At 35.5% G+C, this 26,815-nt stretch overlaps 1 protein-coding gene across 1 annotated transcript in view; it reads right to left on the bottom strand.

Annotated features, from left to right (window-relative positions):
• Window positions 1-26,815, bottom strand: part of PIP4P2 (phosphatidylinositol-4,5-bisphosphate 4-phosphatase 2) — an 84,124-nt gene that overhangs the window by 3,619 nt on the left and 53,690 nt on the right. The window contains exon 5 of the mRNA XM_007177493.2: window positions 18,978-19,030. Coding sequence (XP_007177555.1) covers window positions 18,978-19,030 — 53 coding nt within the window. The remainder of the gene's footprint in view (window positions 1-18,977; window positions 19,031-26,815) is intronic.

Raw genomic sequence — 26,815 nt, 5'->3', positions numbered from 1 at the left:
CTGCAAGAAGCCTATGGGAAATTCATAAAATATATTTCTCAATTGAAATTCCAAATCCAATAGTTTTCACTTCTCTCTACTTCTAATTTTTTAAATTTTCAAAATGATAAAAGTATAGCAAAGATCAAAAAGCCAATTAGCACTTCCTTCTCTTCCTAAACAAACATATATTAACACATACCATATATCACACATTGTGTTAGTGGATGATATAATTATCTGATTTGTTTGTGTATGGCCAGTGTCCACATTATGCCTACTACATGGTAAATTACTCATGGAATGTCTATTGAATAAATGAAACACAGAAATGCATCATTTACTAGGCATAATTTAGAAGTGTGCTATTCCAAAAGGTTAATTTTGCATAACAGAAAAATAGCTTCAAGTCCCAAATCTTTTTTAAAATTTATGACTATTATTGCAAATATGTATCATAAAAATTCCTGAATACTTGAACAAAAACAGAAACATGTGGATGACCTGGGGGGTCATCATTAATTGCAGTAGTGTACAGCCTGCTATCTGGAGTTGTTAGGGCATCTGTGATTCATTGCCTTTATGTTACATTTAGCCTTAGGTTGCTTTTAGTTTTAATAACTATGTCTGCATTTGGTGATATTTCCTGCCTTATATCTCACAGCTGGCCACCATTTCTCATTTACCTATGTATCTGCCTCTGGCAGTCTAATCTACCACGGATTAGAAGGCAACTAAATTTGCTAGAATATACTCAATAAGTCAAAATGTTCTAAGTGAATATCAGAGCAGTTTTGCTGTGAGCCAAAGGAACACACTTTAGTATATTAATTTCAGTGCATGAATTCTACTTAGAAAACCCATGCTCATTTTTCATCACTCAACTTAAATAGTCACTACCTCTGGAAAATCTTCCCAGGAAAGAAATAACCTACTGCTACTCTACAACCCAAGTGTCATCTTATCATAGGGAGAAGGCAATGACAAAACACCTATCACATGCATAATAAAATCTCTTATACATTTAATACAAATATGGTATCTGTATGCAATATATAGTATTATTTTGCAAGTGTTAAAACTTTACACGTACATGTGTTAAACTGTATGCTTCTGTGACTTGCTTTTTTTCCCCTCAATACTCTACATGAGACTCTTCCATAGTCATATGTGGAAACTTCATTCATTTGCACAACTATCTTCCATTATATGGAATAACACACCTTACTCATTCTCCCTGTTGATGGACAGTCAGGGTTTTGTTTTGTTTTGTTTTAAATGTTTTTGCTATTATAACAAGGCTACTTTGAATTTGCTTTTACATGTTTCCTTATGTACATATGCAGGAATTTTTCAAACATATACCTAGGAATAGAATTGCTGGGTAGTACTGTAGACATGTTTTTAATTTTAACAAATGCCAAATTTATATCCCCACCAACACTATTTGAGAGCTTCCACTGCTCCACCTACATCCTCATTAACCCTTCAACACTTGGTATTGTTCACATGTTTGACAATTTCACGAGTGTGAATGGTATTTCATTGTGATTTTATTATGTATATCCATAATTTGCAGTGAGGTTGGACATCTTTTCAAATGCAGGTTGACTACTGGTTTTCTTTTTCTATTAATTGCTTGTTCATACCTATTGTCTCTGTCTTGGGCTGTCTTTAACTTACTGATTCATAGATGACATTTATATAATCTGCATACTATTCCATGCAGCTATATATACTGCACATATCTTCTTATAGTCTGTTTTTATAAATTCAACTTTAATAACATATTTTGATCATGAGTATTTACTAATGATACCAATGTAACACAAAGTACTTCTAATATAGTCAAAACTATCAATCTTTTCCTCTAAGGTTAGTACTTTTTTATGCCTTGTCTAGGAAATTATTTCCTACTTCTGTCATAAAAATATTTTTCTATCTTTTCTTCTAAAATATTACAGTTTTGCTTTTTGTATTGCCAACTACAAATTGGCACTTGTCATCTACCTCTACAAGGATTAAATCATGAGCCACTGCAGCTGCTGACCTTCAACATCCCCTGAAAGGAGTTCAGGGTGGAGTTCAGGAATGAGGCACTTTGTCCTCTGGGAAAAACTGGCAGAACAGGTCTTCAGATAGTTAGATATTTTCAGATTTTATGAGCCCAATTCTTCTATCTCCTTGTATCTAGAAAAGCACTAAAATCCTTCATGGTGATGTCTGCTCCTTGTGACTAGTGGTAATCTTCATGAGACTAGCAGCAACCTACTGCAAAAAATATGTGTTTGCCTGAGTGTACTCCCCCTTTGCCAAAATCACATTATACTGACCTTCCACCCTCCCTCTTTGGAGCAGTTTCTCAGGGCTATCTGAAATGCAGTCTCCCGAGCTATAGTCCTCATTATGCCCCCAATAAAAACTCACAACTCTCACATTGTGCATTTTTTTTCAGTCAATAGTATTTATGTCGATCTACAAGAGCAGATTCCTTATAATTATCTATTTTTATTTTACATATTTCAAAGTTAGATTATTTTTTGCCCTCAAGTTCAAAATTTATATTTCTGATGAAGTGACCATAATGATAATAATTCTTTTTACATCTGTTCTATGATTGCCATTGACTCAATATGGTAACAAGTCTTCTGCTACAGTTTCCTTTTCCAAGTAATTGGAGGAAGAGAGAGAAAAGGAGGCCAAACAGTTTTTGTCTTTAAGGAGAGTATCAGGAAGATGTATTCATCACTTTGTTCATATTCCATTGGCCCTAACATAAACACATGGTCACAACTACCTGCAAGAGAGGTTAGGAAATGCAGTCTCCAGCTGGGTGTCCATTAAGACTGACAGTTCTACTGCAAGGAAAAAGAGAACAGCAGTCTTTGCTATTTTAACTAATATTACTATTGCTATTTTATTGTTGGTTAGTGTTTGCCTGGTATATCTTTCCTTTTGGTTAGTGTTTCATGGTTTCACCTTTTACTTTCATTCTATGTTCTCATATTTCATGTGTTTCTTCTTCAAATTGCATACTGATGTACTTAAATCTAGTCTGATAATTTCTCGCAAGTTTTATTGACAAGTTTAGTCTAATTATATATATTCTGACAACTAATATATATTGATTATCCCTTCTATGTTATTTTGGTTTTCTATTGTTTCTCTATCTGCTTTTCTACCCCCTTTTCTGGACTTCTTTTGGATTGACTATGATTCTGTTATTTCATTTTCTACCTACTATTTAGAAAGTTTTACAATTTATTTTTATTTATTTAGCACTTGCACTTAAATTTTTAATATGCATACCTTTTAAAAACTAAAATCATTTGGTAAATCTATCTTCCCAATAAATGTAAAGATCTTAGAAAGCTTTAACTCTAAACATTCCACTCCCATCTTACATGTTCTTGTTCTTCAATATTTCAGTTCAATTCTTTTATCTATCTATCTATCTATCTATCTATCTATTTATTTATTTATTTATTTATTTATTTAATTTTGGCTGTGTTGTGTCTTTGTTGCTGCATGTGGGCTTTCTCTAGTTGAGGCAAGCGGGAGCTACTCTTTGTTGCAGTGCACGGACTTCTCATTGCAGTGGCTTCTCTTGTTGTAAAGCACAGGCTCTAGGGGGTCGCATGCAGGCTTCAGCAGTTGTGGCATGTGGGCTCAGCAGTTGTGTTTCGCAGGTTTAGTTGCTCCACATGTGGGATCTTCCTGGACCAGGGCTTGAACCCGTGTCCCCTGCATTGGCAGGTGGATTCTTAACCACTGCGTCACCAGGGAAGTCCCAATATTTCAATTCAATTCTATTTTTGTTTCTCCCAATTTGTTAGCATTAATACTATTACTATTATGTTTTTGATATTTTATATAGTTAGTGTTCCTGATGAATGTTTAGAATTTCTTGGTTTATACTTTCTTATTCTTGCATAGCAGAAATTTCTTCAGGGATATTTTCCCTAAATTTATCTTTTATCAATTTTTTAGTGAGGGTATCAGAATGGTAACCAGTCTGTTTTGGTTGTTACTGCTGGTTAGCTGGTTCTGCATTTGCAAATATCTTTATTTTACCTTCATTAGTCTGTGATGGTTTAGACAATTTGACAGTTAATTTCTCTTAGAACTTTGAAGTATTTTTAAACTTTTTGGCTTCCATTGTTGCAGTTGAGACATTTGCTGCTATCTTTTTCACACTAAAAATCTGACTTTTAATATGTTCTATTTATTTTAGGTTGTCTGTAATCTCACTATAACATATTTGTTTATTCTGCTTGGATTTCATTGTTCCTTTTGAATCTACAGGTTCATATCTTTCATAGATCTGAAAATCCTTAGGGATTATCTCTTCAAAATGCCTCTATCCCGTTCTCTAGTTTTTCCTTCTAGATCAGAAATATATCAGATGCTCTTATATTTATTTCTATTAATATTATTTTCATCTTTGCCTCTCTGATGGATTTAGGTAATTTACTTTATCTTCCAATCCACAACTTTAGTTGTCAACTTAACCTGATCTGCTGTTTAGCTTGTTCCACTGTATTTTCATTTCTGTAATTTTTAATTTCCAGAAGTTTTATTGTATCTTTCAAAACCTGCCTGCTTATTGTTTGGGTTAATTAATTTTTTTATTTTTAAATAATTGTAGACTCAAAATCAGTTATAAGAAATAATACAGAGCACTCTCATTCATCCTCTACCCAATTTCCCCCAGTGGTAACATCTTGCAAACTACAGTACAATATTATAACCAGCGTATTGACATTAATACAATCCACTGATATTCATATTTCCTGTTTTACTTATATTCATTTGTGTGTATGTGTATATTTAATTCTGTACAATTTATCCCATGTGGAGGTTCATGTACCCACCACCACAGTTAAGATACAGAAGAGTTCCATCACTGCAAGGATCCTTTTATAACGACACTCACCTCCCTCTTGCCTACCCACCCCCTGTACTCACCACACCATCATGCAACTGTTCTCCATTCCTAAAATTCTGTCATTTCAAAACTGTTATATAAAAGGAATCATGCTGTAGGCCACCTTGTGTGACTGGTTTTCACTCAGCATAGATTCCCAAAGATTCACCTAAACGGTTGCATAGATGAACAATAGTTCATTCCTTTGACTGTTGAATAGTATGTCAAGGTCTGGGTAAATCAGTTTGTTTAACAATTCAGCCATGGAAGGACATCTAGGTTGTCTCCAGTTTCAGGCTGTTAAGAATAAAGTTGCTATGAACATTCATGTACAGGTTTTTGTATGTGCTCAGGTCATTTCTTATAGACTCTTATCTGTCTTCTCTTAATTCTATTTAAAAAAAAAAAAAAAAACATTTTAGACATGGTTATAACATATTCTATACCTAACATTATAATATCTGAAGTTCCTAGAAGTCTAATTATGCTGTTTGTTATCAATGTCAATTCTGCTTATTGTATCTTGTTTCCTCATGTTGGTATTTTTGTTGAGAACTTATTTTGACAGACCTTAATATAAGAAATCCTAGCAGGCATGGTTTAGGAATGTCTTCATCCACAGAGAATTTTCATTTGTTTTTCCTAGGCTCCGTAGAATGATACCAATCTTAAACCACTTTAAAATGATTTCTGGGACTGGGTTTCCTTATACCATATAAACCTGGTAAAATATAAACCTGAAATTCACTGTTCTTATAAAAATTTCCATGTGTATTCTTCCTTTTCTGGTGGACATTTTCCTTGACCTACTCTATTCATGAAGAATAGTCCTTTATTGGGGGTGGGGAGGGATGGTATTCCAAATCTCCACCTTCTGCAAGAACAAGACCTTCTCTCTCATTCTTCATTTGAACACTGAAACCCTAGTCTCTGGGTCCCTAGTATTGATAAATACCCTTAGGACAGCGCTGGTGGTCATTTGCTCTCCATTTTTGTTCCCTGGGGACTTTCTTAACTTTCATATGAGCTGAACAATGCATTTAAAAGGATATTTGTAATAGTTAACTAGTCTTTCATATTATTGGATGTGAAAGTCAAGGGCTTCTAATATACAAAAATGTGGACACTGACTATCCAAGAGGAAAAGATCATGCAAGTTTTCTCAAACATCTGATTATTCACCCTTCAAATTATTTACCTTCCCCTTCATAACACTCCCCTGTGAAACACTAGCATTGTGAAGGACACCAGGAAAATAAAGATGGTGCCAAGCAGTGTTATTTAAGCACAATTTTCAGATGAGGTAGCCAGGGAAGGCTTTATTAGGTGAAGCTTAAGGACAGGGTAAGATGTGAATAGATGGGAGAGTACGTCATCTTAGCTGCTAACAGTAGCATTGTTCAGCTAGAAAAAATAATACTTTTGTTCAAGGAACAAGCAGCAAAATAACCTTTCTTCCAGAGAAGGTTTCTGTAAGTGAGTAAAATTAAAGGGATTTTCAGCTAATCTGTGAGGTTAAGTAGTTGTTTTCCAAGTAAACAGGAATGAGAAAGGGATGAGCCAGGTCACTCCAGGCCTAGCAGGAGATTAAGGGACAAAAGCAAGAAACTCTCTTGTATATTTATGGAAGTAGAAGAATTTGTTGAGGCTGGTGGTGTGTGTAGAGGTAGAAGAAAACATAATAAAGATACCACTAGAGAAGTTAGGCAAATATCTAAACTTGGAGGGTTGTATAAATCTTGATAAGAAGTTTAGAGTTTGATTTTGGATTTTAGGCAATGGGCCTGTAATAGTCTATATGATGAATTTATGTCAATAAGTAGAAAATATCTTTCCTTAGCATACTTCATATGGCACTAATAGAAAAACCTAAAATAGCAATGGCAACAGCACCTCCTTGGGTTGTGCAATATACAACCTGCACAGCTGTATGTTATGGCCATGAATTTGGGAGCTACTAAAAGGTTTGAAGCCAGAGAGTTTGAAATCATATTTTCACTTGGAGACCTTTACTCTAATAAACTGGAAGAGAACTATAAGGCTGAAGACCAAGAGATAAATTAGAAAGCTATTGCAGTAGTCCTGGTGAGAGATCCTGAATGCTTGAACTATATATAATAGAAATAGTAAGAATAGGAGAGCAGAATTGAAATGTCAAGAGACAGAATTGACAGGACCTGTTTCCATTTGGATACTGTGAATAAAGACACACTCAGATTTCTGGCTTGGTCAGCTGAGCAGATAGCAAAACATTCATTAATGTAAGCTATTCATCAATACATAAGGACGATTAGTTTGCAGAGTGGGGTGGGCAAGTTGGATATATTCTGTTTGAGATGCCTATGGGACACCAGGTTGAAATAACTACAGGCAAATGGTGAATACAGATTGTATATTTACATCTGAAGGTCTAAAGAGAGATCTGGGGTAATTTAATGGTATATTGGTTGTGATTTAGTGGCATATAAATGATATAAAAACATATGAGAAAGCACAGATATATTGTGATTAGGTTCCAATCCTGGAGAATAGCAATATTTAATGACTTGGAAGAGAAAGTGGAACCAAGAAAGGAGATAGCAAATGAATGTTCTGAGAAGTGGGAGAAAACCAGGAGAAAGTGACGTCTGAAACCAAAAGAAGAACAAATTTTAAGGAAAAAAAGCAGGGTAATCAACAGAACCAAATACTAAAGAGAAAACAAGAAAATGAAGATTGAACAGATCTATTAAAATTTGCAAGTGGGGAGAGCAATCAAGATGGCAAAGTACTCAGACATGAAGCTCACCCTCTCTCACAAATATAACAAAAATACATCTACACATGGAACAATTCTCACAGAATATATACTGAATGCTGGCAGAAAACCTCAAACTGCTGAAAGGGCAAGAAAATCTCCATGTAACTGGGTGGGAAAAAAGAAAACAGAAAAAAAAAAAAAAGAAAGAAAGAAGAAAGTGAAAAAGGAATCAGGACCAGACCTGTGCCCCTGGGAGGGAGCTGTGAAAGAGGAAAGTTTCCTGCACCCTGGGAAGCCCTTTCAGCAGTGGGGAGATCAGCCGGGACAGAAGGGGATCTTCAGAGCCTCCAAGGACAACACTAGTAGCCGGTTTGCAGCAGCCCAGCCTGGCACGCCCATCTTCTGGTTCTGGCAGGGACTGTGTGCTGGAACTCGTGCTTTGGAGATCAGAACCAGGGAGAAGACTGGGGTTGGCTGTGTAGAAACAGACTGGCGGGGGGGGCTGGAATCCAGTGTGACCACTGCTGGGGATGTACGCCAAGGAAGCCTGGGCCACCTTAGAGGCCAGTTGCCATTGTTTGGGGACTGCACTAGAGAGGGGCGGGACCTGGATTGTAGCTTTTTTCCCTGTGCACGTGCTCACAGAGGCAGGATACTGCCTGCACAGGCTCCAGGGGTGGTCCTGAGCCTCCACTGCAGCCTGCCCAGACACCAGGAGTGGTCGCTGGGCCCCTGCCGACACCCTCCCGGACCCCAGGGGTGGTTACCACCCCCTGCTGACTCCCCTCTGGACCACAGGAATGGTCGTGGGCCCCTGCTGATGCCCTTCCGGACTCCAGCAGTGGTCATGGTCCCCCTACCGACGCCCTCCCAGACCCCAAGAGTAGTTGTGGGCTCCCACTACCTCCCATCTGAACTCCAGGAGTGGTTGTAAGCCACCTCCATTCCCATTGCATGCCCCAGGGGGTGTGCCTGAGCCACTCCCTGCTGCCAAAAACCCCAAGACCAGAAACCAGCAACCTAAACCAGCACCCCCTATCAAGGAAATAACAACCAGCACACACTGAAGAAAGAAGTAACAGGCATCCATATTAAAAACAGCCCTTGCACCAAACATACTAAACCCACACAAGCTACACAGGGACAACCCTACATATAAATAGCCCTCCAAGACCACAGTAGATAATTGTTTCTCCTAAATTCACAGAGTAAGAGAAATATAAGTAAAACAAAAAAGCAGAGGAACCACTCCCAGTTAAAAGACCAAGAGTATACCCCTGAAAGAACAAACAATGAAGCAGACCTCTTCAGTCAAATAGATACAAATTTCAAAGAGAAGATAATGAAAATACTGAAGGAATTAAGAAAGGCTATCAACAGAAATGCAGAGTATTGTAAAAAGGAACTAGAAACTATAAAGAGGAACCAAGAAAAATTAGAAAACTCATTTGCAGAGATGAGAGCTGAGCTAAAGGTAATACATAACACAATAATGCAGAACGAATAAGTGACCCGGAAGATAGAATAATGGAAATCATGCAATCAGGACAGAAGACAGAAAGCCAAATGAAAAAAAAATGAAAGCAATGTAAGAGACCTATGGGATAATATAAAGCATGCCAACCTATGCATAATAAGGATTCCAGAAGGGGAAGAAAGAGAAAAGGGGATCAAAAATGTATTTGAAGAAATTATGGCTGAAAACTTCCCAAACTTAAAGAAGGAAACAGACATCCAGGTACAGGAAGCAGAGAGGGTCCCAAACAAGATAAACCCAAACAGACCTACATCAAGACATAACAAAAATGGCAAAAGTTAAAGATAGAAGATTCTAAAGGCAGCAAGAGAAAAGCAAAGAGTTAATTACAAGGCAACCCCCAAAAGGCTGATTTCTCTACAGAAGTGATGCAGGCCAAAAGCAAGTGTCAAGATATACTCAAAGTCCTGAAAGGGAAAAATCTGCAAACTAGTATACTCTACCCAGCGAGATTATCATTTAGAATAGAAGATGAGACAAAGAATTTCTCAGGCAAGCAAAAGCTAAAAGAATACAGCAATACTAAACCTATCCTAAAGGAAATATTGAAAGGTCTTCTCTAAATAGAAAAGAAGTAAGAATCTATAGAAAAGAGAAAATCACAATTGGAAAATAAATTACTTAAATAAGCCAGTACACAGATTAAAAAAAAATCAAAAAAATTTTATGTGAAAGTTATGATAACCACAATGAACAGCAAAAGGATGAACATGATGATGTAAAAGAGGACATCAAAATCATAAAATATGGGGGAGGATAGTAAGAAAATGTAGATTTTTTTTCCCTAGAATGTGTTTGAGCCAATATGACTACCAGTCTAAGGCAAGTAGATATAGGAAGGGGTTAACATAGTTGATAAACAGGGTAACCACAAATCAAAAACATACCATAGATTTACAAAAACCAAAAAGAAGAGAACATAAGTATAATACAAAAGAAAATCATCAAGCTACAAAAGTAAAAACAAAAAGAAAAAGAAAGGGATAAAGAAGAAATATGAAATCAATGGGAAAACAAAGTTTAAAATTGCAATAAATACATATCTATCAAGAAGTACCATAAAAATCAATGCACTCAATGCTGCAATCAAAAGACACAGAGTGGCAGATTGGATAAAAAAAAAACAAGAGCTTATGATATGCTGCCTACAAGAGACTCACTTTAGGGCAAAGAACACAATAGACTGAAAGTGAGGGGATGGAAAAAGATATTCCATGCAAACTGAAATGACAAGAAAGTGGGGATCACAATACTTAGACTAAATAGAACTTAAAACAAAGCCATAAAGAAACATAAAGAAGGACACTATATAATGATAAAAGGACCACTACAAGAAGAGGATTTTACACTCATCAACGTATATGTACCAAATACAGGATCATCCAAATACATAAAATAAATACTAACAGACATAAAGGGAGAAATTGACAGGAATACAATAATAGCAGGAGACTTTAACACCCCAGTCACATCAATGGACAGATCTTCCAGACAAAGAATCAATAAGGCAACAGAGATAATAGATGATACAGTAGAACAGTTAGACTTAATTGATATTTTCAGGACATGACATCCAAAAAAAAACAAGGGCACATGTAACATTCTCAAGGATTGATCACATACTAGGGCCAAAACAAGCCTCAACGAATTTAAGAGTATAGAAATTATCTCAAGCATCTTTTCTGACTATAATGGCATGAAACTAGAAATTAACCACAGAAAAAGAAATGAGAACAAAATGATTACATGGAGACTAAACAACATGCTACTAAAAAACCAATGGGTCAATGATGACATCAGAGATGAAATTTAAACAAAATACCTATATAGAACTACCATATGACCCAGCAATCTCACTACTGGGCATATTCCCAAAGAAAACCATAACTCAAACAGACACATGCACCCTAATGATCATTGCAACACTATTTACAATAGCCAGGACATGGAAGCAACCTAAATGACCATCAACAGAGGAATGGATAAAGAAGATTTGGTACATATATACAATGGAATATTACTCAGCCATGAAAAGGAACGAAACTGGATAATTTGTAGAGACGTGGATGGACCTAGAGTAAAGTAAGTCAGAAGGAGAAAAACAAATATTGTATATTAATGCACATATGTGGAATCTAGAAAAATGGTATAGATGATCTTATTTGCAAAGCAGAAATAGAGACACGGACATAGGGAACAAATGTATGGATACCAAGGGGGAAAGAGGGGGTTGGGGGGAATTAGGAGATTGGGATTGACATATATACACTGTTGATACTATGTATAAAATAGATAACTAATATGAACCTACTGTATAGCTCAGGGAATTCTACTCAGTGCTCTGTGGTGGCCTAAAGGGGAAGGAAATCCAAAAAAGAGGGGATATATGTATAGCTGATTCACTTTGTTATACAGTAGAAACTAATACAACATTGTAAAGCAACTATACTCCAATAAAAATTAATTTAAAAATAAGTAAAAAATAAAAAAATACCTTGAGGCAAATGACGATGAAAACACAACCATACAAAACCTATTGGATACAGCAAAAGCAGTTATCAGAGGAAAGTTCATAGAGATACAGGCCTTCCTCAGAAAACAAGAAAAATCTCAAATAAACAACCTAACATACCTAACATTTCTAATTAAAAGAATTAGAAAAAGAACAAACAAACCTAGAGTCAGCAGAAGAAAGGAAATAATAAAGATCAGGGAGGAAATAAACAAAACAGAGATTAAAAAAAAAAGAAAAATTAATAAAACCAGGAGTTGATTCTCTGAAAGGATAAACAAGACTGACAAACCTCTGGCCAGGCTCACCAAGAAGAAAAGAGAGAGAATACAAATAAACAAGAAATGAAATAGGAGACATAAAAACTGATACCACAGAACTACAAAAAGCCACAAGGGAATACTATGAACAATTATAGGCCAACAAATTCAAAGACCTAGAAGAAATGAACATTCTTCTAAAAACATACAGCCCACCAAAACTGAAAGAAAAAATAGATGATTTGAACAGACAAGTCACTAGAAATGAAATAGAATCTGGAATTTAAAAACTCCCTACAAACCAAAGTCCAGAACCAGATGGCTTCACAGGTGAATTCTACCAAACATACAAAGAAGAACTTATACTGATCCTTCTCAAACTCTTCCAAAAAGCTAAAGAGGAAGGAACACTCTGAAGGACATTCTATGAAGCCACCATCACCCTGATACCAAAACAAGACAAAGACACCATGAAAAAAGAAAATTACAGACCAATATCTTTGATGAATGTAGATGCAAAAATTCTCAACAAAATATTAGCAAACCAAATCCAGCCACACATAAAAAAGATCATAAACCACGACCAAGTGGGATTCATCCCAAGTTCACAAGGATGGTTCAACATATGCAAATCAATGTAATATACCACACAAACAAAAGAAAGGACAAAAACCACATGATCATATCAATAGATACAGAAAAAGCATTTGACAAAATTCAACATCCATTCATGATAAACATTATTACCAAAGTGGGTACAGAGGTAACATATCTCAAAATAGTAAAAGCTATTCATGACAAACCCACAGCCAATATAAAATGAAATGGCAAAAAGTTGAAAGGCTTCTTGCTAAAATCTGGAACAAGACAAGGATGCCACTCTCACACTTCTCTTCAACATAGTATTAGAAGTCCTAGCAACAGCAATCAGACAAGAAAAAGAAATAAAAGGTATCCAAATTGGAAGAGAAGAGGTAAAATTGTCATTATATGCAGATGATATGATTCTATATATAGAAAACACTAAAGACTCCACACAAAAACTACTAGAACTGATAAACGAATTCAGAGAGATATCAGAATATAAGATTAACATACAGAAACCAGTTGCATTTCTTTATGCCAACAATGAAATACCAGAAAGAGAATGTAAAAAAACAATACCTTTTAAAATCACAACCCAAAAAATAAATACTTAGGAATAAACCTCACCAAGGAGGTGAAAGACATATATGCTGAGAAGTACAAAACATTAATAAAGAAAACTGAAGGTGATTCAAAGAAATGGAAAGCAATCTACAGGTTTAATGTGATCCCTATCAAATTACCCATGACCTTTTTCACAGAACTAGAACAAATAATCCTAAAATTCATATGGAACCATAAAAGACCCAGAATTGCCAAAGCAATCCTGAAGAAAAAGAACAAAGCTGGAAGCACAACCATCCCAGACTTCAGGCAATACTACAAAGCTACAGTAATCAAAACAGCATGATATTGGCACAAAAACAGACATATGGAACAATGGAACAGAATAGACAGCCCAGAAATAAACCCACACACCTACAGGCAATTAATTTTCAACTAAGGAGTCAAGAACATACAATAGGAAAAAGTCTCTTCAGCAAGGGGTGTTGGGAAAGTTGGACGGCTGCATGTAAATCAATGAAGTTAGAACATGCCCTTACCCTGTACACAAAAATAAATTCAAAATGGCTTAAAGACTTAAACATAAGACATGACACCATAAAACTCCTAGAAGAAAGCATAGGCAAAACATTCTCTGAAGTAAATGGTACAAATGTTTTCTTAGGTCAGTCTCCCAAGGCAATAGAAATAAAAACAAAAATAAACAAATAAGATGTAATCAAACTAACAAGCTTTTACACAACAAAGTAAACCATAAACAAAACAAAGAGACAACTTACAGAATGGGAGAAAATATTTGCAAACGATGCGACTGACAGGGGCTTAATTTCCAAAACATACAAACAGCTCATACAACTCAACAACAAAAAAACAAACCCAATTGAAAAATGGGGAGAAGACCTAAAAAGACATTTCTCCACAGAAGACATACAGATGGCCAACAGGCACATGAAAAGATGCTCAACATCGCTAATTATTAGAGAAATGCAAATCAAAACTACAATGAGGTACCACCTCACATCAGTCAGAATGGCCATCATTAAAAAGTCTATAAGTAACAAATGCTGGAGAGGGTGTGGAGAAAAGGGAAGCCTCCTACACTGTTGGTGGGAATGTAATTTGGTGCAGCCACTTTGGAAAACATTATGGAGGCTCCTCAGAAAACTAAAAATAGAACTACCATATGATCCAGCAATCCCACTTCTGGCATATATCCTGACAAAACTGTATGTCAAAAAGATATATGCATGTCTACGTTCATAGCAGCACTATTCACAATAGCCAAGACATGGAAACAACCTAAATGTATGTTGACAGATGAATGGATAAAGAAGAAGTGGTACAGGGACTTCCCTGGTGGTCCAGTGGTTAAGAATCCACCTTCCAATGAAGGGGACACAAGTTCAATCCCTGGTCGGGGAACTAAGATCCCACATGCTGCAAAGCGCTCTAGAGCCTGAGCACCACAACTAAGACTCGACACAGCCTAATAAATAAATATTAAAAAAAAAAAAAGATTTAAAGAAAAAGATGTGGTACATATATACAATGGAATACTGCTCAGCCATAGAAAAGAATGAAATAATGCCATTTGCAGCAACATGGATGCAACTAGGGATTATCATACTAAGTGAAGTATATCAGAAAGAGAAAGACAAATACCATATGATATCACTTATATGTGGAATCTAAAATATGACATAAATGAACCTATCTATGAAACAGAAACAGAATCAGGGACATAGAGAATAGACTGGTGGTTGCCAAGTGGTGAGAGGGTTGGATTGGGAGTTTGGATTAGCAGATGCAAACTGATATATCTAGAATGGATAAACAACAAGGTCCTACTGTATAGCACAGAGAACTATATTCAATATCTTGGGATAAACCATAATGAAAAAGAATATGAAAAAGAATGTATATATATGTATGTGAGTCACTTTGCTGTACAGCAGTAATAACACAACATTGTAATTCGACTAAACTTCAATTAAAAATAAACTTAAAAAATAAAAAATAAAATTTGCAATTGGGACATGAATTTTGTCAGAGCAAATTCAGTGGCCTAGTGGGGACTGACACTAATTCTACTTTACTCCTGGAGGAATACGGTGCCAAGATGAACTAAAGAGATATGCCTTGAAAGGAAGAGACATGCATCCCTTTGAGAAGAAGAAATAAAGTGAGCATAGATATAAAAAAATGTTTATAGGTAGGAAGTGTGAAGATGAGGATGTTCACAGATAGCCTCAAATATTTGAGAGAGACAGGAAGAAGGCAACTCATTTGCTGAGATAAAGAAGAGGGTATGAGGGATGGGGGTTTAAGAGGAACAGAAAATATCTGGAGATAACCACTTTGAGGAATGGGGGAGAGAGTTAATCAAGGACACTTAAATAGGGAATATCAAGCAAGGGTTTAGCTGAAATGTAAAGCTCTACATTTGTAAAGAGCTAATCAACATAGAATTTTTTCAGCTCTCAGTTGTCTTGGTAAAGGAAGGAAGAAGCCATGACCATATTGATGCAAGATTGGTGGTTTGAAAAGCAGGTAGATGGATCTGAATTTCAAGGGATGATGATCTAGCCAATCTAGAAAACCTAAGAGTCTCTCTATACCTACATTCATAATGAGCTTATCATCTCTCTGCTGGACACAGTTCTTCTAGATCTTTCATTCACTATCTTAGTGAATGGTTCTACAGCCTCTCAGATACAAGGTCATTCTTGATCCCAATCTCTCTTTTGTCCCTTCACATTAAACCCTATCTATTTCATTTCCTTCATAGCACACCTATACTTTGACTCCTCTGTACCTCTATACATTTGCACAGGTTGCTCCTTCTACAAGGAACCATTGGCCCGTTTTTTCATATCATTCCCAGTCATCTTTAACATCCCTCCTTCCTGGAAGCCTTCATTCACATTCCCTTTCCCTCCAGTCTGGATTAGGGGCTCTTCAGAGCAGAGCATGCTGGGTATACCCTTCCAAAGCACTTAAAACTTTATTGTAGTTGTCTATTCTCTTCTGTATACCCACAAGACTAAGTCCCTTGAAGGCAAGGTTATATCTTTATTTTGAGCACCTAGTACCTAGCACAGGACGTTGAATTAATGAATAATTATAAAAGAAAGCACTAAACAGAAAAATAAAAGGATAACTTCTGAGAATGAGTCTGCTATTGATTAAAATGACAGGAAGAGATCCCCAAAGTACCTCAGTGATGTAGGAGAAATGATATTCATTGATAATTATCATGGATTAAATCATCATGTCTGCTAATCTTAAGTCCATTAAAACATCTTCATGGAAATATCGTCCAAGTTGTCATTTCAGAATGCTAGGACTACATCTCCTGCCCAGCAGTAGCTACAAGCTGCCCAATTGAAAGAGAAACCTCACCTTCAGCTACAATAGCCTCAGTGATTGCATGAATAAAAAACAGTGAGATAAAAAATGCTTCTTGGTCTCTGGAGCCCTGGGGGAAGGTATTCCCCACTTGTTTTGTGAGATATAAAAATAGCACGCTAGTTTCATAGCAATGATTTAGTAACTTCTATAACTTAAAAATAATTTTAGGACATTTGCTATTTGAGTTTAAAGAAATAAAAATCTCAGAATCTTACTTCAACAGATGACTCATCAGTTTGTTAAGAAAAACATTCAAAAAGAAAAGAAATCTAGATATGACCCATGAGTGTTCATGTAATAACAGCATCTTTGCTCAAATAAGTAATGAATGCCCTAAGTCCTTCCAAGCTCAGCATGTGATTCCAATTCTATACACAGTCCTCTAAGAATGATATTTAAGCTGATTTATTTCATGTGAATTTCAAAGCAAGTTGTTTCTTAAGTAATTGATAAATTCTTCTCCACATTAATACAGTCTTGTGATACCTTAACCAATGGTAGAATATCTAGACATTCAATACTTCTTTATTATTAGCAAAATATTGCCATTGTTCTAAAATAATTAACCAACCAAGCAAATCACTTGAGCAAAATCCTTATCCTTTCTAACAGTTCCTCATCTATAAAATGAGGATAATAATTCTTGCTATCCAGGATTTTTGTAAAGATTACAGCTAATATATATGTGTACACAAAGCAACAATCACTGTGCTTAGCACACAATCTGCTAATCATTAGAAGTTTTTTTTATTTTCTAAAAGATTTTTAAAATCCAATTTAATGTTCTTCGTAAAGATATATGAAATTTAATTGCCTTCATTTTTGTGAAAATACAGATAACATACAGAAATATGGATTATTCACAGACATATTCACACACACATGTATTTGGTATGTCCCTGAAGTATATATTTTTCTGTGCACTTATTTGGGGTTATCCACTTTGCTTCTCCATGTACAGACTTGTCCTGGATTCAGCTAAGTTAAGCATTCATATGATTAATTTCACAAATAAATATAAAGGGAAATATCTGTTCCTTTGAAGCTAGAAATGTGCTGTAAAGAAGTTATTCTCACAGGATTATATTTAGTTGGAATCAGATCTAGCACAAATAAATGGTGATATTTTATTACATATATTCTACTTCGCAGACACTTTTAAATTCTTTCCTCCTATAAACCACTCTTAGGATTACTTTACTCTCAAAATAGATATAGTATTTATATTATTCTAAGGATCACAAAAATGTATCTATGAGCTGATATTTTTTATTTTAAATACTAATTATCAAAACATTCCAGTCTAATTTCCTTTGCTTACTTTCCACACATGCAAGTGGAAAACAGTAATTTTTGAATTTTATTATCAAAATAGATGCTGTGCAGAAAAGAGTATAGCAGGCCTAACACTGCTATCCTTAGACAAGTTGGCTTGTAAGGTAAGCCCTTGGCTGACACCTGGGAACTTAGATTTCAAAAAAGTTCTAACTATTCCCTTACTGATAAGAGTGGGTTGCTATGCCTAAATTACTTGTACAACCAATATGGCTTATTCCAAATACCTGCTTTCCTTCTGGGAGTATGGAATTGTGGCATGTGCTGTGCGGCAGGTGCCTATGTGACCAGCTCCAATTAGACCTAATAAGCTTCTCTGGTCAAAAACATTTCACATATGTTGTAACAATTCATTGCTGGAAGAATGAAGTCCTGTTATGACTCCACTGGGAGAGGACTCTTAGAAGCTTGCTCTTGGTTTCCTCCAGATTTTGCCCCACATGCCTTTTTCTTTTGCTGATTTTGCTTTGCATACTTTCACCATAAAGCTGTGAGTACAACTGTATACTAAGTCCTATTAGTTCTCCTAGAAAGTCAAAAATTCTTAGGGTGACTTGGGGTCTATCAACATAGATGGCATAAAATGTCTTTAATCAAAATGTCTTCTAGTTTCTCCCATTTTTATATTGCCTTTTGTTATTTTCCTTAGGTACACCATTTAGGAATACAGAGAAATTGACTGAAGAGAGATAAATAATTATAAAAACTTTGCCATCCAACATCCTCATTATAAACCCCCCAAAATTTGGTTTTCTCCAAGATTACAGTCCATTTTTTTATACAGTCCATTTTAAAAATATAAATTTTACATTATTTTCAACAGATTATAACCACTTAGAACATTTGAAAATCATTACCAGGTTACTGATAATTTTAGTAATTTTCACTTTGTCTAAAGGTAAGTTGATTTACCTTTAGAGAATAGATCCAATCATTTCAATTTCAAAATGGAATATATTAATCAGTTCAAAGATGTCTTTTTTTAGTCTTGAAAAGCATAAATATATTAACCATGCATTCATCCCATAGTATGTCTTAACATCAAAATTTACTTAAGTGAGAATTCTGAACTCTTTAAATTGTTCTCAAATATTTCCCAACAGTATTTCCAGTGGTACAGAACTTACATTTTTTTGCAGTGTGGGCATTTTGCCAGAGTGTTGAACCTCAGTTCCATCCACTGTAAAACAAATAAGAAGAGAGGTTGAAAACAAAAACTGAAAACTATCCAATCTGATAAGATGTTTCTTTTAGTTCAAATGTCCTCAGGGATCACAGCAGAAGCCCTCAACCTTTTCATAGTTATATGAGATTTTCCCCTCCAACACATCTCCCCCTCCCTTAAAATAAAGGTTGGGATTCCCCTCTGAAACAGTTCCCATGATTTTTTCAAGGTTCTGATGCAATCTAGGTTTGCTTTACAATGAAAACTGGATGTAATGTTGTAATTTGGGTCATTTCATTCAGCTTTATGTTTCAGTCCACTGCCAGAAAATAAAAACATATTTCATGTACCTTCAATGTTGTTTTTCCTCTAAATATTGATGATTAGCTTTTTAAATACATGAGTATTTAGACTCATTACTAAAAATGCAACTATTCTATTTATGTAGAAAATGCACAAAGTAAGTAAACTAGACAAATTAGATACAGGTAGAACTAATGTCAGGAAGCTGCTTTCTGTTCTATAGTTGCTTATTCTATGTAACAAAATACATTCCTTCTACAGACAACTTTCTTTCCATTTTCGTCCCTGCAATGTAGGTAATAAAATGGGCTACCTTCCTCACAGTATTGTTATTCAGATGCTTGAAACAGCTTACTGGTAGTAAAGTCTTTGAAAGGAGGTACAATATATATTTAAAGTAAAACTTAAAAATTAAAAAAAATAAATAAAGTAACTCTTAACCACAAAAAATATATTTCAAAATACCTTCCTCCCCTTCCATCATTTGCTTTTCTATATATCTTCTTGTAAAGTGTATTTTTCTTTTGTATAATTCCGTTAAGTACATTAGCAGTTTTATCATCAAAATAACTTTTCTTTCACTAAAATTAATTTTTGCTTAGGATTCCAGGTCACTCAGTTTTCTTCATAACTCTCAAGTTCTAGGTATAGTAGGGCTTCAATAAGTTATGCATATTCAAATGTTTTCCACATAATAGAGGAAAACTTTCAGAAAGTATCTGATACTTGACTATTTTTCCTTTTTAATTTTTTAATGATTAGCTTTTAAAAAAGAACAAATAAATCTGAGTTTGTTTGGACTTCTTTTTCTTCATTTTTATTTCAAACCTCCTGAAAGTTACTTAACCTTGAAATAATCTCTCTCAATCACAGTAGGAATATAGAGTCCCAAGGTAAATAAACTAGAAATGAAACTTTACATGAATGTTCACTCTTTTCACAATGATTATTTTTCAATATCTGAGAATGCCAAACGAAGGCTACATTTTTTTTCAAGCAGCATTAACTGTTCCTTTTATTATTTATTTTATAACAAGTTAATTTATTCTTAATAGTAAAAATGTTTAAATTAATGTGCTAAACAGATTTACATAGATTTCTACAGAAATTGGCATAGAACATTAAGAAGTGAAGAATACAGAAATCTTACTAAGTACTTTTTCATGTTTTTGAAATTAGTTTTAGGATAGTTGTTGAACTTGTAATGCCATTTCAAATTTTATTCATAAATAACAAACTTAAGTTTTTCATTGTTAAGAGAAGCAAAGTGGCTGAGGAAGCAATTATGAAACCCTTAAGAGAAGAGTAACTCAAAATCCAAGCTTGAAGGCTAACACACTGGCAGAGAAAATATAGAATTTTAGATGACCAACCTACGGGAGATTATTTAGTCCAATTTTATCATTTTAGCACAGATTATATATGATAAATTCAATTATTACTAACAAACAACTAAGACTCTATTGTATGATTAGTAAGTTATACAGCCAGCAACCTAACACATCTGTTTTTGTTGTTATCTGTAAGTACTCACTTAAATGCAGCAAACTAAGAATAGAAAAATATTTATTATTAGAAATAATTTTGTCATAATCTATTTGAATGAATGCAAATACCTGTGCTTTTGAAAGGATTTACTACTATTCTCTTGTCTAAATTGCAGCCTCTGCACTCTTAAAATTTTACTGCCAAACCTTGAAGTGTCAATAGAAAAAAAAATCTAATTTTTCCTGTTTTTTTAATTGAATAAATTTGATATGTAACACTGTACAAATTTAATGTATATAGTCTATTACTTTGATATATAGATATCTTGTAACATGGTTGCCTCTGTAGTGATATTTATCAATTACATAATTATAGTACAATATTATTGTCTCTATTCATTATTCTGTGCATTAGATCCCTGTGACTTATTTATTGTTACAAGTTTGTACTATCAATCTTATCCTCCACCTCCCATTCTCTGGTAGCCACCATTTTCCTGTTTTTCACAGGTTTGAATTTTTTCTATTCTAGATATAAGGGGTATCATACAGTACTCATCTTTCTCTGACTGACTCATCTCCCTTAGCAAAATGTGCTCAAGGTCCCTCTATGTTGTCACAAATGGTAGGATATCCTCCTTTCCCATGGCTGAATAATATTCCATTGTGTATATATGTACCACATCTTTTTTATCCATTTATCCATTGTGGACATTTGCGCTGTTTCCATATTTTGGTTATTGTGAAAAATAGATATTTTCTATCAGAACGATTAAAAACAACTTCTCTAAAACCCAATTATTTTTAGTAGAGGTCTTCCAATATTTGGCTTATTTCTAACCATTCTGTATAACAGATAAACTTAGTTTCCCCGAGGTATATTTTTAAATTGATTTTAGAAGGCACGTAAGAAAGTTATACTGCTAAAACTAGTCATTTGATAGTACTCTACTAGGTTTTATTTTTTAATGGATACAATAGGCAACTGGTGTGATTATTTTAAAGTATGTTCAAGTTAAAACTGCTGCCACTCTCTGCTAAGCCACCAAACCATAGAATCCTATGAACTAGTGAAGAAAATCTGAACCTGTCTGAAGGTACTACACTGGCCCACTTCAGGGCAAAGTTTGAGCCATCATCTATGATTCAGGCACATATTGTAGATTTTATTGGAAAATGTCAACCCTACACAGAATGTGGACCTGCCTTTCAACAGCAACAGTGAATACCTGCCCCACATAGATGCAATATTAAACTCTCTGTTGTTCAGTTGTCTTAAGAAACTTCTTTACATTCATGGAGGACTAGCTTGTATTACCTTTATTCTTCTGGAAAATTATTTTCTAAACAATGTCTCCTAAAACATTGGTCTGGCTAGACAATCCCCTCAAAATTGTTTGCAAATACTACATAAAACTTCCTCTTGGACTTTAACATTATTTATTTATTATAAGAAATTAAGTTTAATTAATTTAATTATAATAATCAAGTTAATTATTATTTAATCATTTAACATCGTTTAATTATTATTATTTTAACATATTACATAATAAAAGTGCTAAAGAATATAACTATAAAAATTCTGCTTGATTTTTTAATCTTAGAAATTCCAAATGATCCTGGAACTCTTTACTGGCATAACACTTATTATTATCCTATAAAATGAGTGTTCTGATGAATACACTTTGGAAAGCACAAATCTACCTTTTCTCAACATTGTCCATGGTTCCAGCCAGGCTGTTAAATGAATACTGTGAATAGTGTGAATTCCTAGTAAATTTAATTTTAGCATTAGAAGAGTGATATTATATTACGTTGTATTATGTTATTATAAATCAAGAATATTGTTGAGGATACAGACCATTATAGTGTTGTTTTATCTTAATCCATGGGAATAATTCTCTCATAGGTCTCAGTATTCCAGTAAAAGCTCCTATGTGAACTTTTACGAAAACTTCACAAATATCTTGTAATACAGCAGTCCCCAACCTTTTGGGCACCAGGGACCGGTTTCATGGAAGACAATTTTTCCATGGACTGGGGGGAGGGGGGAAGGGATGGTTTCAGTATGATTCAAGCACATTATATTTATTGTGCATTTTATTTCTATTATCATTACATTGTAATATATAATGAAATAATTATATAACTCACCATAATGCGGAATCAGTGGGAGCCCTGAGCTTGTTTTCCTGCAAATAGATGGTCCCATTGGGGGCTGATGGGAGACAGTGACACCGGAAGTGTGTTGCTTATGTCCAGTCTACTCTGTAATCTCTTTTGGTTGCTGTCACTGCAGAAAACCCTGCTTCACAAAGACAGGATGTTGGAAATGGAAGCAGGCTTTACAGTGCTTTTGTGGCAATCTCAGGATATTCTGCCTTGACTTTAATCCAGAACGTATGGAGATTTGAAGTTGTCTCAAACATACTTTTAAGGCCACCGTCATCCTCAGTCTCAAGCAGTTGATCCTCTTCTAGCACGGACAAAGTTGATTCACCTGGCTTATTCACAAATGGGTCGCAGATCCATTCCTTCCCAATTCAGAGGTCTTTTCTGGTTGGGAAGTAATGCTCAAACTCTTTTGATCATTTTGAGATAGGTGATCATGCACCAGCTGGGAAAAAGAAGGCCCTGGCTCAGTCTCTTTCAAAATCTCTGCTAATGTTTGAAACTTGACAAAAACCCCAATGTTCACTTGTCGCCCCCATAATTTCAGTTTGGCTTTGAATGTAGCCACTTTATCTGTAGAATTGAACACAGTTGTCATTCTCCCCTGAAGTGACAGATTGAGTTCATTGAGCAGGTTGAATATGTCACACAAGTAAGCAAGTTTTGCAACCCATTCTGTGTCACTGAAATGTGCGGCCAGTGGTGACTGTTTTTCTAAAAGAAATCTCTGGAGCGGCTCTCGTAACTCAGAAACTCTGGTCAGTGATCTACCTTTAGAAAGCCATCTCGTTTCTGTGTATAAGGGAAGATGTGTGTGCTCTGTGTCCAATTCCTCACAGAGTCACGCAAACAGATGTGAGTTAAGAGCATGTGGTTGATAATTTTAATCACATTCTGCAAAACGTTGTTAAGTTCAGGTGTCATTTTTCAGCTAGCCAGCATTTCTCTATGGATGACACAGTGTGTAGACTCACATTCAGAAGCGACCTCCTTGACCAGAGTAGTGAAACCAGAAAGCCATCCAGTCACGGCAGCTGCTCCGTCTGCATATCCCGACACAAAATGACCAATTCAGTTTTCCTGATATATAATCATTCAAAGATTTGAATAGTTCTACAGCTGTGATGTTGGTTGGCAACAAAATTGCACATAACATATACTCATGCACATCCTCCTGAAAAATATATCACACAAAAGCAAGCATTGTTGCCTTGTTGTCAGAATCGGTAGACTCGTCAACCTGGATTGCATACCACGGTGACTCATTAATTCTCTTTGACAATTGTGCCTCAATATCCTCTGCTAATTCATCTAGTTATGGTATTAGCCGAAAGAGGAACACGTATCACCTTCTGAACCGCAGCCTCTCCTAAAAGTTCACGACAAACATCCTTATCAGCAGGCAGGATCAACTCTTCACTAATAGTAAAGGGCTTCTTAGCTTTAGCAATGCGGTTAGCCACTAAGAATGATGCTCTCAATGCAGACACATTTGATGAAGTGGTGGCCTTCAATAATTGCTTCTGTTCTTCATGTTCACATTTTTTTCTTTTGAAAAACTCCAAAGACTTGTCTTTTAATGCAGGGTGCTTGGTCTCCATGTGGCGAAGCAGTTTTGAAGGTTTCATGGCTTCATTGGCTAGCCGGTCGCCACATTTTATACAAAGCAGACTTGCAGAATGTGAATCACCTGTGGCAATGAACCTATAATTTAAGTAGGACACTTGGTATTTTCTTTTAACTGCAGCTTTCTTTTCGTTAGCAGTCTTAGAGTCTTAGAGTCTTCTGCTGTCTAATCATTGGGTCTCTCCCCCTTTTCAAAGAAGCGCTCCAGCAACGTTTGTTTTTTACTCACTTTGGCTAGGGTTAGCTTGTGGGCTTATCAAAACTGTGACTGAGACAAGTGCACAGTGCGGGAAAGAGGCGCGGATGGAAGTGGTAGACAAAATAATGGGCGGGCCATGCACGGACTAAAATAAGTGTCGGATTCTGACTTAAAGCCTGCCATTAGATGCAGCTGTACAACTGAAGTACATCAATTCACTTGCCACTATAAAGCCTGCCACCAAATGCAGCTTAATTGTCACTCGCCACTCACTGATAGGGTTTTGATATGAGTCTGCAAGCAATTGATTTATTATGATCTTTGTGCCGTCAAACCTCTCTGCTAATGATAATCTGTATTTGCAGCCACTCCCCAGCACTAGCATCGCCGCCTTAGCTCCACCTCAGATCATCAGGCATTAGATTCTCATAAGGAACGCGCAACCCAGATCCCTCGCGTGCGCAGTTCATAGTAGGGTTTGCACTCCCATGAGAATCTAATGCTGCTGCTGATCTGACAGGACACAGAGCTCAGGCAGTAATGCGAGCAATGGGGAGCAGCTGTAAATACAGATGAAGCTTCGCTCGCTCGCCTGCTGCTCACTTCCTGCTGTAAGGCCCAGTTCCTAACAGGCCACAGATGACTATCAGTCCATGGCCTGGGATTTGGGGACCCCTGTTGTAATAGATTATGTTTTCCTCTTTTCATTAACCATAGAAGGCTCATAGCTAACATTCAGTAAAATTTTAACAACTGCACAGGAATAAATATTATGCATACTTATATACTTATGCATGACTTCATCATATTTCTGTCCTATTTTTCATTCTCCCTGACCATTTCATATTTTATTTTTCAATGCTATTGGACTTTGTAACTTTTCTCAATTGCTTTTGGGCCTTGTAAGCCAAGGCTGAAACAAAGTATGGAATAAGTAGATGAATTATCCTATTAGTTAAAAACTTGAAGGGCAAAGAATACTACAAAGGATATAAGATTACTTGGATCAGCATAATAACAAGGATAAGGTGAAGTTCTCTAGTCAAAACTAAGAGTTTCCAGGTCTGTTTATTTTTTGTAACACTCAGTATCTCTCATTAGTCTGAAACTCTCCAAGGTAATAGCCACCCTAAAGGTATGTACTCTGTTCTAGTCACCAAAAACTTTGTTTTCTGGAAATTTTGAAATAATCTTTAAATACCATATGTTAATCCAAAACACCCTTTCCTGCCAAAAACTTAAAGTTTTAAAATCATAATTACTATGCTAATATGATTCACGTGCCTGCACTGAATATTAAGTAAGAAGGAGCTTACTTTTAGAAGTTCATTTCTGACTTGCAAATTACTTTAGTAATTTTCTTCTGTGGAGAAAATATCTAAATGCATAAATTTTAATAAAAGCCATGTTACACACATCTATCTAACCTCTCAACTTGGATCATTCTCTAGAATTCACTTCCAGATGATTTCAAAAAATTAAATCTAAACCTTTGTAACAGTTGTTTTTAATTTTACTTTTTTCCTCATTCCCTTGTCTACACTAATATCAGTATGGCCAATTCTCTCTCAAATTCTTTATGCTATTCATGACCATCATCATCACTTTTCTGAATAATAAAACCTAAATATCTGGTCTTGTGTTTCTTCAGGCTTGCCCATATGCAATCTATTATAGACATAGCATCCATATACACAGAATTAATTATAAAGCTCTGCTTTAGCTTTCCATTACTCTTAGGATAATGTCACTTCCTCTAGGCTAGATGCTTCCGTATGTACACTAAGAACACTCTGTATTTCTCTGCTTTAGCCTAACTAGATTTCATATAATTCTTGTTTTAATTGTCTTTCTCCTATTAGACTGGAAAAATCCCATGAGGGCAGGGACTTCCTGTTTCCCCAGCATGTAGCCCAGTATCTGGTACATGCTCAATATATATTTTTGAAAAAATGAAATCAGCTCACTTATAATGTGTCTTACAAGGACTATCCATGCCAAGGATTTGGAATA

The sequence above is a fragment of the Balaenoptera acutorostrata genome, chromosome 17 (assembly GCF_949987535.1).
Source record: "Balaenoptera acutorostrata chromosome 17, mBalAcu1.1, whole genome shotgun sequence".
Classification (NCBI taxonomy): Eukaryota; Metazoa; Chordata; class Mammalia; order Artiodactyla; family Balaenopteridae; genus Balaenoptera; species Balaenoptera acutorostrata.
This window is presented reverse-complemented; position numbering and strand designations above follow the sequence as displayed.